Source organism: Sinohyriopsis cumingii, chromosome 15, assembly GCF_028554795.1.
Source record: "Sinohyriopsis cumingii isolate HCF-2022 chromosome 15, ASM2855479v2, whole genome shotgun sequence".
NCBI lineage: Eukaryota > Metazoa > Mollusca > Bivalvia > Unionida > Unionidae > Sinohyriopsis > Sinohyriopsis cumingii.
The window spans coordinates 2161883-2182650 of record NC_142975.1 but is presented as its reverse complement, the minus strand read 5'-3'; the positions used below and the strand labels follow the sequence as shown (position 1 = coordinate 2182650).

At 34.2% G+C, this 20768-nt stretch overlaps 1 protein-coding gene across 2 annotated transcripts in view; it reads right to left on the bottom strand.

Moving 5' to 3' along the window:
- LOC149781121 (alanine--tRNA ligase, mitochondrial-like) overlaps nt 1-20768 on the bottom strand; it is a 125291-nt gene that overhangs the window by 56421 nt on the left and 48102 nt on the right. For both annotated transcript variants that reach the window (XM_089935228.1, XM_089935229.1), the window contains exons 6-9: nt 20206-20350; nt 12494-12639; nt 7946-8054; nt 953-991 (exon numbers count right to left, since the gene is read on the bottom strand). In XM_089935228.1, coding sequence (XP_089791354.1) covers nt 953-991; nt 7946-8054; nt 12494-12639; nt 20206-20350 — 439 coding nt within the window. The remainder of the gene's footprint in view (nt 1-952; nt 992-7945; nt 8055-12493; nt 12640-20205; nt 20351-20768) is intronic.

Below are 20768 nucleotides of genomic sequence, written 5' to 3'. Positions count from 1 at the left end.
CACCAAAAGTAACACAGTATCTGAAAGACTGAGGAATCAAAACTCCCTGGCACCAGCAGTAACACAGTATCTAAAAGACTGAAGAATATAATTCCCTGACACCAGCAGTAACACAGTAGCTAAAGGACTGACATAATCTGAACTCTCTGGCACCAACAGCAACACAGTATCTAAAAAACTGAAGATTCTAACTTCCTGGCACCAGCAGTAACACAATATCTAAAGTAGTAAATTAATATAAATTCCCTGGCACTGACAGTAAGACAGTCTCTAAAAGACTGAAGAATCAAAACTCCATGGCACCAACATTAATACAGTATCTAAAAGACTGAAGAATCTAAACTCTCTGGCACCAACAGTAACAAAGTCATTCATTACCTTTCCTAACTCCCCATCATAACAGTGTAACAGGATAAAACTAGGAACTATCACCATAATCACTGGCATCTGTGCTGATTGAAAATGTACTCATCTTCATTTTTTTTCAGTTGGGGATTTATTAGATAGCATCTACTTCAAACGTAGACAACATCTGTGTCCATGATCATACAATTGAAATCATATTCTGTATTTTTGGTGTTTTTTTAAGTGGGTGGGGTGGATAGGTGAGGGTTTTGGGTTTCATTTTATTTACATTCAATACCATTCAAAATTACAATCTTTTCATCACTCACCTTTTCAAGTCAATATTAAAAATCATTAACTACTTTTGAAAAAGGTTTGGTCCTAATATGGGGAATATATTACAAAAACAATGTGTTATTCATAATAATTATTTTTTTACTGTAAGAACCTGAATTTAAAATGTGATACAATACACAAGGATTATCTCTGAATTTAATACACGATTCAATACACAAGGATTATCTTTGTAAATGCAGTTAGATGGAGTAGCAACAAAAATGAACTGAAATTTAAGAGCAGTGTGTGAATAAGATTTAGACATACAAACCTTCTGAGAATTCTTTGAAAGCTCTGGAAATGACTCTCCCTACAAAATAAGCACAATCACTTTAGTGACTAATACCACTGACTAATACCCAATACTACTATACTTGAAATAAAATACATGCATGGGATACAAAACACTGCAGCAGTTTTAATACCAGTGTATTTCCCAGAAAAGTATTAAAAAAATATATAAATGCCCTGCTTGCTAAACCACAGAAAATGTATTATACATTAAATGGCATATTAAACAGTTTAGCATGGTTATCTGTAAAATAAAAATTTAATTATATATAAATAAATAACAATTATATACAAACAAATAACAGATGTAAAGAAAGAACAACTGTTTACAAGTTGGAATACCAATTGATAGCAACTAAAAAATTTAATTTAACATATGGTTGCAATATCAATCAGATTGCACATGAAATACAATTATGCAACTGATTTTTAGCAATACAAGTTACTCTCAATAAACAATAAAAACTACTGTACAGTCAAACCAGCCTTAACCCTCGATAAACAATACAAAATACCATAGAGTCAAACCAGCCTTAACCCTCGATAAACAATAAAAACTACTGTACAGTCAAACCAGCCTTAATGTTCACCCTTAAATATCAGTAACCTGGTCTCACTGGCCATTTCCTTTCTCCCAATGAAAGTACCTCTATAAAAGTAATGTATTAGATGGTCACCTGCTTTCTGAAATCAATGAAGAGGTAACTCCTAACCACTGTAAACATAATCTATATTGCTTACATTCACTGTCCTCAGTTCAATCCATCATCTGATCTTTAAACTGCCTAGCCTCTCAACTGTTATTTTTAAACGCTTTTGAATAAAATTAGAATATTGCTTAGATTTTCATTACTGGGGTTAATACTCTGGCCAAAAACATTATTTTTATAGCATCTCCCCTCCCCTTCTATGGTGGGGGGGGGTGATAGCACTCATGACTATGCCAAATATACTCATCAGAAAATATTAACAGAAAACTAATTTTAACCTGAATTTTCTTTGGTTTATCAAATTGTCTTACTCAACAATTTCTATTATTGTTTACTGTGTAATAATATCAAGTCTTCCTATGGTAAATTATATGAACAACCCATTATGCCAGCTGCCTGACACAACAACAACAATAATGGCAATAATAATAATAATAGTAATAATAATTGCACAGTATTGTTCAGGAACCAAGTCTGAGTGGTCAACCTGCATTCAGTTTAGCCTCTTCCCAAGGACAGTTACTTAAGATAGGTCTATTTCTGCCAGCTTGTGAGTCACTTCTTAACAGTAGTTTAAATTAAGACAGGTTTGAGTCTGTATCTGACAGCTTGTGAGTCACTTCTTAACTGTAGTTTAAATTAAGACAGCTTTGAGTCTGTATATGACAGCTTGTGAGTCACTTCTTAACAGTAGTTTAAATTAAGACAGGTTTGAGTCTGTATCTGCCAGCTTGTGAGTCACTTCTTAACAGTAGTTTAAATTAAGACAGCTTTGAGTCTGTATCTGACAGCTTGTGAGTCACTTCTTAACTAGTTTAAATTAAGACAGGTTTGAGTCTGTATATGACAGCTTGTGAGTCACTTCTTAACAGTAGTTTAAATTAAGACAGCTTTGAGTCTGTATCTGCCAGCTTGTGAGTCACTTCTTAAAAGTAGTTTAAATAATGAATAAATATCTATATTCTAAGGGCTGTTCCAGTAAAACATATAGGGGGGGGGGGTCTTTCAAATTCAACCAACCCACAATAGAAGCAATTGAAAAAAATTATGATCCACCATCAGTTATGTTTTAATTAAAAAAAAGACTACCCGCTACAGAAGCATATTTATTTAACATAAGTTCTGGCTATAGGCTAGTGGGCAGTAGAAGCGATTTTAATATTGGGTTTGGGACAGAAGCAGTTTAAATGACAGCTGGCTGGAGGTAATCTACTGAATTCTTATAGATCATATAATCTACTGAATATTTATTTTTGTATTCATTCATTATAATCAGTCTTTTGTCCTTTGTTTGTCTGTCAGCCATGTATGTCTCTGATACTGTGAAATCACACATTTTCTTGGTGGCTTATTATCTGTAGCTGTCATTGATCAGTCCCTTAATACCTACTAATTTATTGTAGATGTCATTGATCAGTCTCTTAATACCTACTAATTTATTGTAGATATAATTGATCAGACCCTTAATATCTACTAATTTATTGTAGATGTCATTGATCAGTCCCTTAATACCTACTAATTTATTGTAGATGTCATTGATCAGTCCCTTAATACCTACTAATTTAACATCCATGAATACAGATTTTATAATAGATATTTCTATTCTAATACAGAAATAATGAATTTGTATCCTTACTAAACTGTGTTTACTAAAGTGATCACTGTTTTGCTATTTTTCTTTGTTCTCAGGCATGCTGCTTTGATTAGAATAATAGTTACTCTTGTATTGCTTTAAATGTGTGGTCGGATGCTATGATTCCTTGTTTTTTTTCTTCTTCAATAAATGTTTTGATAAACTTATAATACATGATTTGTCAGAAAAAACATTACTGCCCGTGGAAGTGATGTCATATATTTTCTGCATACTTTTACATTATATCATTTCTTGTAAGAATCTATATTTTATTTACCAACATCTTTATATGTATGGCTTGTTGCAAGACTAAAATAAGTTTTAAAAAAGAAACAAAGCAAGTTAAACATTTTGTATTATAAATTCAATTTTTAAAAATGGACAAAAGTCAAGGAATCATTTTGTCCAAAGGGTACTCATAAAATCAATGTCATTACAGTTAACTGTATTGTCAAAAGCAAGACCATCATCACTGATGGCCTAGCAGTAACATTCTGCACTTTCAATCCAGTTGTCACAGGTTCTTTCTCCCACTTCTAGTCTTCGTTGTGAGACTTATAGCTCTGGCCTGAGGGGCTTTCATGGCAGAGTGGTATAAGACGCTTGTCTTGTGATACAGACCTGAGGGGCTTCCATGACCGAGTGGTACAAGATGCTTGTCATGTGATTATTTGCCTCCAATGTGTAAATGAGAATGTTGTCAGTTACTTGTGGAAGATCAGTGGTTCTACATAAGTGGTGTTTGGTGCCTCTAAAGAACTTATATTTTCCTCAGTAGTAAAACTGGCTGCCATATATAGATTCTCTTGATCTGAAAATGCTGCAAAGGCCATAATGAACTACCGAAACCTGAGGTCTCATGTCTAATTACTTTGGCTGATGGAGATAAACATCAAATCAACAGAGGCCCAAGTGTACTAAGGTGCTCGCTTTACAGATCACTTGCATATCTCACAGAGGGAGTTTTTTTCTCACAGATCAACCAATTTGGATTGGTGTTCTTTCGGGTTCTTCCTCCACCTAATATATTGGCTTCGTGTTGAAACATGGCATTGAAAAAAACAAAAAACAAACCAAACCAATCAACCAACTAATCAACAGTTGCAACAGCAGCAAAGGTAGTAGTCCATCACTTTTGCTATAGCTGTACGAGTTTATCAATTTTGACTCTTTATTTTTGTAGACCTTTGAATATCATCAATTATGCCTTTCTGACAGTTACCTAAAAGTCATCATCAGTTGGTACAAATGGATTTTTCATGGTGAGCATATGAGTTGGAGAAGTCTTGAACAATCCTGCATTACACGCTGCCTAAAAGTTAACATTTTAGCTCATTTCAAGTTTCTCTAACAATGTCCATGGTTCCAACCAGAACTGTTATTATGTATTCAAGCTGTATTCACCGATATCCGGAGATGTGCATGTGTAATAAATATTTTTAGCAGACAAAGTATGAGAATGCATGGAAATTATGTTAATAAAACAATGTCCCTGACTTTTTTCAGTTACAAGTAGGACAAGCTCTCAATAGATTATTTTTACTAAAATCTTACTTTCATCATCAACCAATCTGGGACAGTCAAACCCATATATGCTCTACTGTCTTCACTTATTTATAGTATTATTTTCAACATTCTCCATGGCTGAATGCCTCTCTCGACCATGCTGACTGTATACACTGTAAGATAACGTTGAAGTAACAGAAATACCATGGGATAACCTGAGACCAATAAAATAAAATAAAATGGTCAATTTATCTCCCCTGCAGAGATGCTGCCAGGATTTCAGGATTCAATCCAAGTTTTGTGTGTGTGATCTCCAAAGAGGAGGTGGTGGTGGGAGGAAAAGCCATTGTTAAATATTTCCCTAGCACTTAAATATCTGTCATTCTTTCTTACTGTTCCACTCTGTTAAGGCTCTGCTGAAATCAAAATACTCAAAGAGATGTCATCTCTAGTTCTATAGCGATTATTGCTGTGATGTCATTGGGCATGGTCACGTGGTTGTGGTGGGGTCTTGGTCAGGATGGCAGAAAGACCATAGGCTTACTCCATATTTGTCTGCTAATTACAATGTTGTCAAAAGAATTAAAAAATTTCTAACAATTCAGTTGGACTCCGATCATATGCTTGATTCATAGTCAATGAACAGGTTCTAAAATTGATGTGTTTGTTTTGGAGCCATCTTCCTCCATCACATTCAAGATTTGAATATACCAAAGGTGGAATTAGTACAGTTGCATCCTAAACTACTATCATGTGAGACTTTAATGCCAGAACTTGTATCTTCAGTGATTTTTGGGTTATGAAATGAATTTCTTCTCAAACAACTCAATTTGGTGCAGATTACATTGTTTTTTAATGATCCTGTGAGAATTCTTGATCTGTAAAAATTGCACAAGAAACGAACAACATCAGCTCAGAAAATACCAGTGGGAAAATACTGATAGGAATATGCAGAAATAATGATATTATTATTTAAATGGAATATGTGGTGACGAGTGCTGGTTCTACTACTTTGTGAAATACATCTTATACAACTAATCTATTGTTTCTAACAACACTCTGTGATATGGCAATAATTTCTGACCCAGTTAGTCTCTTGTTAATTAGCTACTTTAGATTTTACAACTAAGCACATTTTACCTATTGACAATAATATTTGATCACAAATATTGAGATTGCAAGAAAACAGAAGTTACAATTTTATTAAAAGTATTGGTAAAAAAATTACCAGGATAAACAGATAAAGAGTGTAGTAAAGAACCAATATATCAGAATGACATCAAGTATTTTGTCATCAATTTCATCATTAGTTAATGACACTGCTTCGAAATGTTGTGTACTAGATAATAGTAATCCAATTTTAATACAAATACCGAATGATGGCTTGGAACTAAGTGCCAAAAAAGTCTGCAGAAAATATCACCATGATCAAAATATAAATAGAAATGAATGGGTAGTCTAGGACAACCATTGCATGAATCCAATCCAGTGAATTACTTTGTCAGACAAATGAATGGGTAGTCAACGATCATGCTAATGAAGACAGAAAAGTAATTGCCATTTTGTGAGGCCTCAGCTGTAGTGGTAGATCAATGTAATTACACATGAATTAAAGAAATGGAACTTGTTGTGGTCATTAAGGTAACTGCACATGATTAAAAACACATCTCAAATGGAACTTGTGGCATTACACATCTCCTGAAATGACTTATATTGTGATTAAAGCAAGAAAAATCTAACCCTTTTATCAGACAAAAAAAGAGACAAGGTTACATATAACATTACGTCATGCCTTATAAACTTCCCTGTGATTAATACAGTTTTCCATCATTATAATACTTTCCAAGGCTGCCAAAGAGTATGCTGTCAATAGTAACAATGCCTTGCAATGAAATACGTGAAACTCACTACTCCCTCATTATAATGCTGTCTATGGTAGCCATACAGAATACCACCTTATAGTGAGACTGCCTTATAATCAAATACAAGGCACCCAGTACTCCCTCATTATAATGAAGTATATGATAGCCGTACAGTATACCACCTTATAGTGAGACTGCCTTATAATCAAATACAGGACACTCAGTACTCCCTCATTATAATGACGTCTATGGTAGCCATACAGAATACCATCTTTAAGTGAGACTGCCTTATAATCAAATACAAGACACACAGTACTCCCTCATTATAATGAAGTTTATGGTGGTCATACAGTATACTGCCTTGTAGTGAGACTGCCTTATAATCAAAATCAGGACACTCACTACTCCTTCATTATAATGAAGTCTATGGTAGCCATACAGTGAGACCACCAAATAATTAAGTGTGATATAAATAAAATTTTACTACCACTTACTGAAAGGTGATCAAAGATCACATCCATCTTATAAACCATGCAATGATGAATTGCATTATATTGAGGGAGTGACATATATGACTCCCTCTTTATAATGATTTTCATTACAGCTGTCAAAGAGACAAACATTAAATGTGAGGCAGTCTTGTACAGAAGGATGCTCCAACAAGGCTGTAACATAACAAGATCAAACAAAAACAGTGGTTACTCTTGAATGAGTAGCTTTCATGGGATATCAATTTTTGTGGATTTTATTCTTGCCTGAAACCATGAATTTAAAGACCCAATGAAATTACATTATATCATAGTTGTTACTAATTAGCAAAGAACTAGAATGAAGTAAAATAAGTAACAATGATAAAACAAAATTCACACAGTTTGATGTAATTCATGACCTTACCTGTGTAATAACAGGGGTAACAGTATACTAAGATTTACAGTGAGGGATTATTGCATTATATGATCTTTCAAATAATCCAAACAAAATCCAAAGATAAAATTATAACATTACTGAAATCAATTACAACCATGCTGCTATAAAAAACAAGAGACCCATGATTTAAATTGCTCACCAGGGTAACTGTCTGTTTGTGCTAACACAAGAAAAATGAGGCCCAAATGGATCTCACATAGTGACAAGACATGTGTCAGCTTCTGCTTCCGCAATAAAATTATACCTCTGTTTAGCTTTCTGTGGTAATTATGGCTAGGTATCAAAGCATATTATTGTAAGCACTGTCATACTTTCATCACATACACAAGACTTACCAAGGATTCCACCACTGGATCAACAAGTTTAATCAAATGTCCATGTGGCGCCTTGAGTACTTCTCTGTATTGCTGAATACATCTATGCATCACTGACCTTAATTTTGATCTGGAATGGAATGGTTTCATATAATAAGATTAATATTGGACTTTTTATGTCACAGTAGATATAACATATATTACATACAAATGGTCTTTTTATGTCACAGTAGATATAACATATATTACATACACATGGTCTTTTTATGTCACAGTAGATATAACATATATTACATACACATGGTCTTTTTATGTCACAGTAGATATAATATATATTACATACACATGGTCTTTTTATGTCACAGTAGATATAACATATATTACATACACATGGTCTTTTTATGTCACAGTAGATATAACATATATTACATACACATGGTCTTTTTATGTCACAGTATATATAACATATTACATACACATGGTCTTTTTATGTCACAGTAGATATAATATATATTACATACACATTTAATCATTTAGGAATTAGGGTCTTTTTGCTGCATACAAAGTTAGCTAAATTAGCTAAACAGATGTAAAAATCCACATTGAATTTCACATCAACCATGTAAGATTAATCCATCTAGAATTCAATACAGATGTTTAACAGTGCATTTCTATACCACACACCCAGATTGGAACTACTCAATCCATATGTCTAAGAGTAAGTATTCTCTGATGAACTGAACTGAACTTTTAAAACACCAAAATTGTTTTAGAATACATTTCTATTGCATATTTAACAATATTTTTGAATAAGTAAGAGGGGTTACATAATAAACAACAGTCTCTCAAATGGAGTGGTTTTATAGTGGTGAAAAGAATTTCCAAGAATTCAATATAAGATGATTTCTTCCTTTTAACAATAGATTGTTGAAACCATCTCCAATATTCTTCAGCAATAACAAGATTCTGAAATTAGCTGCTGTCAGTAGTACATGTTGGATGTCAGCTTGGCACCATTTTTATTTAGGACAAAGCAGACATCATTAGAAGTCTTCTGGTGAAAACCTGTGTCATAATGATCATACATTCAGGAGAAGTAGTGCCAAGATTTTTAAGACAGACACCATGGCAGCTATAATTAACGTACAACTGGCACCATTTTCATTTTGGACCAGCTAGGTATCATAACTCTATTGCTGAAAACTCTATGTCAATATAGCCATCAATTTGGCAAGAAGCTGAGATAAGAATATTTTCAAGATATTTCCATTCAGGAGTAGTAATAACAAATGTTAAAAGATGGTTGCTGTAGTGATGATTCAGGACATCAGATTGGCAATATTTTTATTTAACCCTTTACCTCATGTAAGCGCCTTTGGACGCCTCCACTCATTTCTCATGGAAGTGCCTTTAGACGCCTCCACTCCATTCTCATGGAAGTGCTTCAACACCATTCTCAATGAAGCATATTTTGATGGCCACTATAAATATCAGCCATTTTGAGTGTGTTTTTGCAGCACCACCTTCAGGAAAACCCCATATCAGATACTACATTCATTGGTGTGAATGACCATTATGTCTGATCATGTTGGTTGCTGTTTAAGATCTTGTCGTAATGTAATCTGCTATTTAAAGTAACTGGGACATATTCTCCACTCTCCAAAATGGAGGCCACGGATTTCGTTCAGTACTTTCCTGAGTTTTCATGGTCAGAATAAAAACTATGAAAGATTCAATAACTTAGGTAAAGGCTCTGATATTGATGTCGGCAGCAATTAGTTTTTATAAATTATCAAATTCAGATGACTTAATGATGTAGATGCAGACAAAGAACTTGTAAATTTTGAGTATGAGAAATGGCAGCTATGGTTGGTCATGCAGACTCACTCACTTGACAGTGACTGAGCACATACAAATTCTACCATGAAAAATAATTATACAATTAGACAGCTATAATGATCAGATTTTACTCTTAAATCATTCTGTACAGTAATAGACGTGCACCAAAAATGTAAAATGGTTAAAATTGCTATTAAACGTAACATATACTATAAAGCTTAACAGTTAACAGTCAGGAATATGTGTATGGAGTAAAATAGGTAACAGGTGTTATATTTATGGCACACTGCAATGGCTAACTTTGGGACATGTATAGCTACAAAGCCATAAACTCGATGAAGAAAAGGGTTAACACCAACTAGACACCATAAGAAGTCTTGTGAAAAACTTCATGCTGATATGACCATATATTCAGGGGGAGTAGCAATAATGAGATTGTTTAGAAGGCCATATTGGGGGCCATACTGGGCACCAACATTTTCAACTAGGACCAACTAGATCATGGTATGACTGTGTGTGTAAAAGTTTCAAGTAGTTTTGGAGGATAACAATCTTGTTTTAATGGATGGACATGCATCAGATGACTGATCTCAAACACTTAAAGTCAATGAGAAGTTGAAGAAAACAATTGCTTGCCATATGTCATGACCTGTTGCACCAAGTGTCAAGGTCTTTTGGAAGAAAGCAATTATTTACCATATGTCATGACCTGTTGCACCGAGTGTCAAGGTCTTTTGGAAGAAAGCAATTATTTACCATATGTCATGACCTGTTGCACCGAGTGTCAAGGTCTTTTGGAAGAAAGCAATTATTTACCATATATCATGACCTGTTGCACCGAGTTTCAAGGTCTTTTGGATGAAAGCAATTGCTTGCCATATGTCATGACCTGTTGCACCAAGTTTCAAGGTCTTTTGGAAGAAAGCAATTATTTACCATATGTCATGACCTGTTGCACTGAGTTTCAAGGTGTTTTGGATGCAATCAATGCCTATGCATGTATGACTCTATACCGTATTTACCATATACACTGGGACACCATATTTGTTAGGACACCATAAATTAATTTTTAAAGTAATTTTTTGTGCACTGTATTTTCTGGGACACCTCTTTTTTCAAGTCCTAAGTTGTGGGACACCTTTTAAATCATTCAGAAATTAAATGTCTGATAATGCACTCAAACTTAAATTTAATTTTAAAAGATTAAACTGTATACTTTAGATAAAACTCATTAATTCACTGCATCCCATCAACCCAACCACTCTCCTGCACATGTATCATCCCCCCTCTTGTTGCATGTATATTTTTTAGCTTCTTTATGCTGTGAAAAATTATCACTGGAGACAATACATCTATTGAAGTAGAAACTGCAAGGACTGAAGTAAGATTTTTTACAAGCATAAGTGGTAAAAATTCTCACACTTCAAACTCCTTGTTATCAACAGAAATAGGATCAAAGTACACTGGAATTTCATCCATGTTAATGATCATATTGTCAGTGAAATCATTTTCTCTTCTGGCCTTCATGAATTCAAGGAATGATTTTATTTTCTCCTCCAAATCTTCTGAGATATGCTGGATTGTGCACGAAGCACTCAACTGTGTCACTTTAAAAACTGTTCCATCGTTTCAATGTTTTTCCAAATTCCTAAGAATACTAATAAAACGGAACCAAAGTTGGCTTCACTATGTCAGCCAACTTTGTATAATATAAAAAATTGGCACACTTCAAAGAATTCAAATTCATCTTCCAAGGTCAACTTGCTTGGTTAAAAAATAACCTTTGTATTTTATATCCTGTCAGTAAGTTCAAACAATGAGTTTTTTGCTCTCTGCGAATTGTATTTATTCTCTACCCTGGCTTCTATTTGCTTTCCATCTGTAATCATAACTGATGCAAACCATTATTGATTGCTACAGGGTAAATAGTATACACAGCAATAACTTGCTTTAATAACATTTTTGTAACCCATGCTTCACTCAGAGAATGTACTGTCAAATAATGATTTTTATTTGTGAGATACTTTCACTAAGTTAACCTGGATATAATACAATCTTGAACAGCATGTGCCTTCAAGCAAATAGCTGATATTTCCCCCATCATTAGCAATTTTGTTTGAAGCCGCTTTCAGTCTGATAACATATTCAAACCTTTGAGTATAACCAAACACAATTTGTTTCTCAATTTTCACAGCAATTAACAATCTGTCATCTGACATAAGCAATACACACTACAGTATGGATGCATACGCTACATATATGGAGTTCATGGATATACTGTTTTTCTTTAATGCTCATGATGAAAAAAAGAGGAATAAATGATAGCAATACAAGGTTAGTTTCTTTCATTTCATTATCAAATAAGCATTTTGTTTATCTATTTTATTGCAATGTATGGTGGGGCACAAATTCAACACAAATTTATTTCATCTCGTAAGTCTTGGGACATATGACCTAGGTGAAAAGAAGTTTCACCGTAAGTTCTGGGATGGAAAAAAAACTTAATTATTTTATCATGTCCCACTATATATGGTAAATACAGTACTTGTTTTCTAATCTGCCCATCATGTGGAAAACAATCATATTTGTCACATGAAGAAACTATTCCCCACACTCCCAATCTCTTTTTAGTTTTTTTAACAGACCCTGCATCATCATCATCTTCATTATCATCATCATCATCATCATAATCATTCTTATCGATGCATTTATTTCAGAATCTTATCATACCCCAGATCTCCCTTGCCTGGCAGCAATCCATCACTGATACACACAGTGAACATTCTAGCATGATCAGCAACCATTCTGTATGCTGTATTTATACCGCCTATGTCTGCAGAACCTGTCAGATCTTGATATATTGGAGCCCCTGTCTCCTGTAAGACAGAATTTAAAGTTCTACATCAATCTTGCAGTTATGGCTATTCAGTTTTAAAATTATTGCTGACTACTTACCTCTTTGTATTATGATGTAATTGATAAGATTGCTTACCTCCTTATATTATGATGTAATTGATAAGATTGCTTACCTCCTTGTATTATGATGTAATTGATAAGATTGCTTACCTCCTTGTATTATGATGTAATTGATAAGATTGCTTACCTCCTTGTATTATGATGTAATTGATAAGATTGCTTACCTCCTTATATTATGATGTAATTGATAAGATTGCTTACCTCCTTGTATTATGATGTAATTGATAAGATTGCTTACCTCCTTGTATTATGATGTAATTGATAAGATTGCTTACCTCCTTGTATCATGATGTAATTGATAAGATTGCTTACCGCCTTGTATTATGAGGTAATTGACAAGATTGCTTACCTCCTTGTATTATGATGTAATTGATAAGATTGCTTACCTCCTTGTATTATGATGTAATTGATAGGATTGCTTACCTCCTTGTATTATGATGTAATTGATAAGACTGCTTACCTCCTTATATTATGAGGTAATTGATAAGATTGTTGATAAGATTGCTTACATCCTTGTATTATGAGGTAATTGATAAGATTGCTTACCTCCTTGTATTATGAGGCAATTGATAAGATTGCTTACCTCCTTGTATTATGATGTAATTGATAGGATTGCTTACCTCATTTTATTATGATGTAATTGATAAGATTGCTTACCTCCTTGTATTATGATGTAATTGATAGGATTGCTTACCTCCTTGTATTATGATGTAATTGATAAGATTGCTTACCTCCTTGTATTATAATGTAATTGATAAGATTGCTTACCTCCTTGTATTATGATGTAATTGATAAGATTGCTTACCTCCTTATTGTTGTTGTTGTTGTTGTTGGGTTTAACGCCATTTTTCAGCACGCGATTGGCTATACATGGCGGCCAGTATTAATGGTGGAGGAAGAACCCGGGAAAGAACCACCGACCCACGAGAAGCTACTGGCAAGCTTTCTCACATACCCACATTAGCCGAATCCGAGACTCGAACCCACGCAGACAGCGGTGAGATGGCAGTGATCCGTAACGAAGAACGCTTTAGACCACTCGGCCACTCGGGGCCCCGCTTACCTCCTTATATTATGATGTAATTGATAAGATTGCTTACCTCCTTGTATTATGATGTAATTGATAAGATTGCTTACCTCCTTGTATTATGATGTAATTGATAGGATTGCTTACCTCCTTATATTATGATGTAATTGATAGGATTGCTTACCTCCTTGTATTATGATGTAATTGATAAGATTGCTTACCTCCTTGCATTATGATGTAATTGATAAGATTGCTTACCTCCTTGCATTATGATGTAATTGATAAGATTGCTTACCTCCTTGCATTATGATGTAATTGATAAGATTGCTTACCTCCTTAGATTATGATGTAATTGATAAGATTGCTTACCTCCTAATTGATAAGATTGCTTACCTCCTTAGATTATGATGTAATTGATAAGATTGCTTACCTCCTAATTGATAAGATTGCTTACCTCCTTATATTATGATGTAATTGATAAGATTGCTTACCTCCTTGTATTATGATGTAATTGATAAGATTGCTTACCTCCTTGTATTATGATGTAATTGATAAGATTGCTTACCTCCTTGTATTATGATGTAATTGATAGGATTGCTTACCTCCTTATATTATGATGTAATTGATAGGATTGCTTACCTCCTTGTATTATCATGTAATTGATAAGATTGCTTACCTTCTTGCATTATGATGTAATTGATAAGATTGCTTACCTCCTTAGATTATGATGTAATTGATAAGATTGCTTACCTCCTTAGATTATGATGTAATTGATAAGATTGCTTACCTCCTTATATTATGATGTAATTGATAAGATTGCTTACCTCCTTATATTATGATGTAATTGATAAGATTATTTACCTCCTTGTATTATGATGTAATTGATAAGATTGTTTACCTCCTTGTATTATGATGTAATTGATAAGATTGCTTACCTCCTTGTATTATGATGTAATTGATAAGATTGCTTTCCTCCTTGTATTATGATATAATTGACAAGATTGCTTTCCTCCTTGTATTATGATGTAATTGATAAGATTGCTTACCTCCTTATATTATGATGTAATTGATAAGATTGCTTACCTCCTTGTATTATGATGTAATTGATAAGATTATTTACCTCCTTGTATTATGATGTAATTGATAAGATTGCTTACCTCCTTGTATTATGATGTAATTGATAAGATTGCTTACCTCCTTGTATTATGATGTAATTGATAAGATTGCTTACCTCCTTAGATTATGATGTAATTGATAAGATTGCTTACCTCCTAATTGATAAGATTGCTTACCTCCTTAGATTATGATGTAATTGATAAGATTGCTTACCTCCTAATTGATAAGATTGCTTACCTCCTTAGATTATGATGTAATTGATAAGATTGCTTACCTCCTAATTGATAAGATTGCTTACCTCCTTATATTATGATGTAATTGATAAGATTGCTTACCTCCTTGTATTATGATGTAATTGATAAGATTGCTTACCTCCTTGTATTATGATGTAATTGATAAGATTGCTTACCTCCTTGTATTATGATGTAATTGATAGGATTGCTTACCTCCTTATATTATGATGTAATTGATAGGATTGCTTACCTCCTTGTATTATCATGTAATTGATAAGATTGCTTACCTTCTTGCATTATGATGTAATTGATAAGATTGCTTACCTCCTTATATTATGATGTAATTGATAAGATTGCTTACCTCCTTAGATTATGATGTAATTGATAAGATTGCTTACCTCCTTATATTATGATGTAATTGATAAGATTGCTTACCTCCTTATATTATGATGTAATTGATAAGATTATTTACCTCCTTGTATTATGATGTAATTGATAAGATTGTTTACCTCCTTGTATTATCATGTAATTGATAAGATTGCTTACCTTCTTGCATTATGATGTAATTGATAAGATTGCTTACCTCCTTGTATTATGATGTAATTGATAAGATTGCTTACCTCCTTAGATTATGATGTAATTGATAAGATTGCTTACCTCCTTATATTATGATGTAATTGATAAGATTGCTTACCTCCTTATATTATGATGTAATTGATAAGATTATTTACCTCCTTGTATTATGATGTAATTGATAAGATTGCTTACCTCCTTGTATTATGATGTAATTGATAAGATTGCTTACCTCCTTGTATTATGATGTAATTGATAAGATTGCTTACGTCCTTATATTATGATGTAATTGACAAGATTGCTTTCCTCCTTGTATTATGATGTAATTGATAAGATTGCTTACCTCTTTATATTGTGAAGTAATTGATAAGATTGCTTACCTCTTTATATTATGAAGTAATTGATAAGATTGCTTACCTCCTTGTATTATGATGTAATTGATAAGATTGCTTACCTCCTTGTATTATGATGTAATTGATAAGATTGCTTACCTCCTTCTATTATTATGTAATTGACAAGATTGCTTTCCTCCTTGTATTATGATGTAATTGATAAGACTGCTTACCTCCTTGTATTATCATGTAATTGATAGGATGTTACTTATAACCTACATGTATCAAATTACTTTGAATCCTGAACGAGATTGAAATTTTAAAAGTACATTTTTGTTTCTCTCACCAAATTACATTTTCTACTATAGTGTATATGGATTACGCCTTCTGCTACATTAAAAAGTAAAATTAAAATAAAGAGAACAGGGATACAATACAGTGGAGAATTTTCATACAGGCCGATGGACATGTGCTCAAGCCAGGAGAGAGCACAAAACTGATAACAATTTTCTCAGTATGTAAAACGTACAAATTTCTGTAAGGACAGATGGATAGGAACACGAAAATATGAGTCTATCCAAACGAGCCTATGTCCATATCATCAAACAGATCTTGCCATCTACATCTTCTTGAATAGGCCATCCTAGCTAGAAGAATGCCACTGGACATCCTAGCTAGAAGAATGCCATTGGACATCCTAACTAGAAGAATGCCATTGGACATCCTAGCTAGAAGAATGCCATTGGACATCCTAGCTAGAAGAATGCCACTGGACATCCTAACTAGAAGAATGCCACTGGACATCCTAACTAGAAGAATGCCACTGGACATCCTAACTAGAAGAATGCCATTGGTCATCCTAACTAGAAGAATGCCACTGGCCATCCTAGCTAGAAGAATGCCATTGGTCATCCTAACTAGAAGAATGCCATTGGTCATCCTAACTAGAAGAATGCCATTGGTCATCCTAACTAGAAGAATGCCACTGGCCATCCTAGCTAGAAGAATGCCACTGGACATCCTAACTAGAAGAATGCCATTGGTCATCCTAGCTAGAAGAATGCCATTGGACATCCTAGCTAGAAGAATGCCACTGGACATCCTAACTAGAAGAATGCCACTGGACATCCTAACTAGAAGAATGCCATTGGTCATCCTAACTAGAAGAATGCCACTGGCCATCCTAGCTAGAAGAATGCCACTGGACATCCTAACTAGAAGAATGCCATTGGTCATCCTAACTAGAAGAATGCCATTGGACATCCTAGCTAGAAGAATGCCATTGGACATCCTAGCCAGAAGAATGCCATTGGACATCCTAGCTAGAAGAATGCCACTGGCCATCCTACCTAGAAGAATGCCATTGGTCATCCTAGCTAGAAGAATGCCACTGGCCATCCTAGCTAGAAGAATGCCATTGGTCATCCTAGCTAGAAGAATGCCATTGGACATCCTAGCTAGAAGAATGCCATTGGACATCCTAGCTAGAAGAATGCCATTGGACATCCTAGCTAGAAGAATGCCATTGGACATCCTAGCTAGAAGAATGCCATTGGACATCCTAACTAGAAGAATGCCATTGGACATCCTAACTAGAAGAACGCCATTGGTCATCCTAACTAGAAGAATGCCATTGGACATCCTAACTAGAAGAATGCCATTGGTCATCCTAACTAGAAGAATGCCATTGGACATCCTAACTAGAAGAATGCCATTGGACATCCTAACTAAAAGAATGCCATTGGTCATCCTAACTAGAAGAATGCCATTGGACATCCTAACTAGAAGAATGCCATTGGTCATCCTAACTAGAAGAATGCCATTGGACATCCTAACTAGAAGAATGTCATTGGTCATCCTAACTAGAAGAATGCCACTGGCCATCCTAACTAGAAGAATGCCATTGGACATCCTAACTAGAAGAATGCCATTGGTCATCCTAACTAGAAGAATGCCATTGGACATCCTAACTAGAAGAATGCCATTGGACATCCTAACTAGAAGAATGCCATTGGACATCCTAACTAGAAGAATGCCATTGGACATCCTAACTAGAAGAATGCCATTGGACATCCTAACTAGAAGAATGCCATTGGTCATCCTAACTAGAAGAATGCCATTGGACATCCTAACTAGAAGAATGCCATTGGTCATCCTAACTAGAAGAATGCCATTGGTCATCCTAACTAGAAGAATGTCATTGGTCATCCTAACTAGAAGAATGCCACTGGACATCCTAACTAGAAGAATGCCATTGGACATCCTAACTAGAAGAATGCCATTGGTCATCCTAACTAGAAGAATGCCATTGGACATCCTAACTAGAAGAATGTCATTGGTCATCCTAACTAGAAGAATGCCATTGGTCATCCTAACTAGAAGAATGCCACTGCCATCCTAACTAGAAGAATGCCATTGGACACCCTAACTAGAAGAATGCCATTGGTCATCCTAACTAGAAGAATGCCATTGGACATCCTAACTAGAAGAATGCCATTGGTCATCCTAACTAGAAGAGAATATGAGGAGAATTAGGCAAAGGAGAAAGCCAGCATGTCACAAAAACACTGACTTTGCCTCATAATAATTCATTCCAAAAATAAACAAAAATCATCAAGGACTTTAGAAAATACAAGGAAATGGAAAACTTGAAATAAAACCCTGACATTGTTTCCACCTCAGCTGGTACTGGAAACGTAAATACTATCTCACTCTCCTACTAACATTAGCTCAACAATATTGTGTTAATTTGCCAAACATTTTCCATAAAGTTTCCTATAATCAGCTACACATTTTTTTTTTTTATCTTCTTTACCTGGCCAAAATAATAGAATTCTCCAGCTGTCTCAGACAGTAATAATAATCTTCTTTACCTGGCCAAAATAATAGAATTCTCCAGCAGTCTCAGACAGTAATAATAATTTTTAATTTCATGATTTTTAAAATCAGGAGGGTGGCAATGAAATGATTCTATAAACCTTGCATCTGGAAAAAAAACTCTGCAATAATAACAACTGTATAGTATGAAACTGTCACATATGTATTGTGAGTTAACCTTAGTATGAAACTGACACATGTGTATTGTGAGTTAACCTTAGTATGAAACTGACACATATGTATTTTGAGTTAACCTTAGTATGAAACTGACACATATGTATTGTGAGTTAACCTTAGTATGAAACTGACACATGTGTATTGTGAGTTAACCTTAGTATGAAACTGACACATGTGTATTGTGAGTTAACCTTAGCATGAAACTGACACATGTGTATTGTGAGTTAACCATAGTATGAAACTGACACATATGTATTGTGAGTTAACCTTAGTATGAAACTGACACATATGTATTGTGAGTTAACCTTAGTATGAAACTGACACATGTGTATTGTGAGTTAACCTTAGTATGAAACTGACACATGTGTATTGTGAGTTAACCATAGTATGAAACTGACACATATGTATTGTGAGTTAACCTTAGTATGAAACTGACACATATGTATTGTGAGTTAACCTTAGTATGAAACTGACACATGTGTATTGTGAGTTAACCTTAGCATGAAACATACATATGTATTGTGAGTTAACCTCAGCATGAAACTGACACATGTGTATTGTGAGTTAACCTTAGTATGAAACTGACACATATGTATTGTGAGTTAACCTTAGTATGAAACTGACACATATGTATTGTGAGTTAACCTTAGTATGAAACTGACACATGTGTATTGTGAGTTAACCTTAGTATGAAACATACATATGTATTGTGAGTTAACCTTAGTATGAAACTGACACATGTGTATTGTGAGTTAACCTTAGTATGAAACTGACACATATGTATTGTGAGTTAACCTTAGTATGAAACTGACACATATGTATTGTGAGTTAACCTTAGCATGAAACATACATATGTATTGTGAGTTAACCTTAGTATGAAACTGACACGTGTATTGTGAGTTAACCTTAGTATGAAACTGACACATATGTATTGTGAGTTAACCTTAGTATGAAACTGACACATATGTATTGTGAGTTAACCTTAGCATGAAACATACATATGTATTGTGAGTTAACCTTAGTATGAAACTGACACATGTGTATTGTGAGTTAACCTTAGTATGAAACTGACACATATGTATTGTGAGTTAACCTTAGTATGAAACTGACACATATGTATTGTGAGTTAACCTTCTGTATGACTCTGAAGACTGGAGCGAACAGGTCCGTACTGTAGTTGGATTTTGTACCAGCCAGGACAGCACACATTCTCTCCAAGCCCATTCCTGTGTCCACATGTTGCTGGGGTAGATGACGCAGGCTTCGGTCACTCTGCCTGGAAGGACAAAAGATTCAATGATGTGCAATGTTAATATTAATTACACATGAAACATTTTAATCCAATCAAATTCTCTAATTGAAACCACATAATTATACAACAGTAACTGGTATTTTGCATAGCACTTGCACTAAAACAAATCTACACTGAATCCTATATCAGACTTGAACAAAATTCAGATTATATAAATGATTTTCTATGAAATTTATTCAGACAAGTCATAACTATAATCGCTGTTTAAATAATAAATATAAAAACAATTTCTCTGGAATAATGTCAAAGTACAATAAAATATTCTATTTTTGTGTTATTGACCTCTCAAGATCTTATTAGGAATAGGCCTCATTTCATGAAGCTTCCTAGCATGCATATTAACAGTTTTATTGTCTACAATTAACGGAGTAAATGATACGGA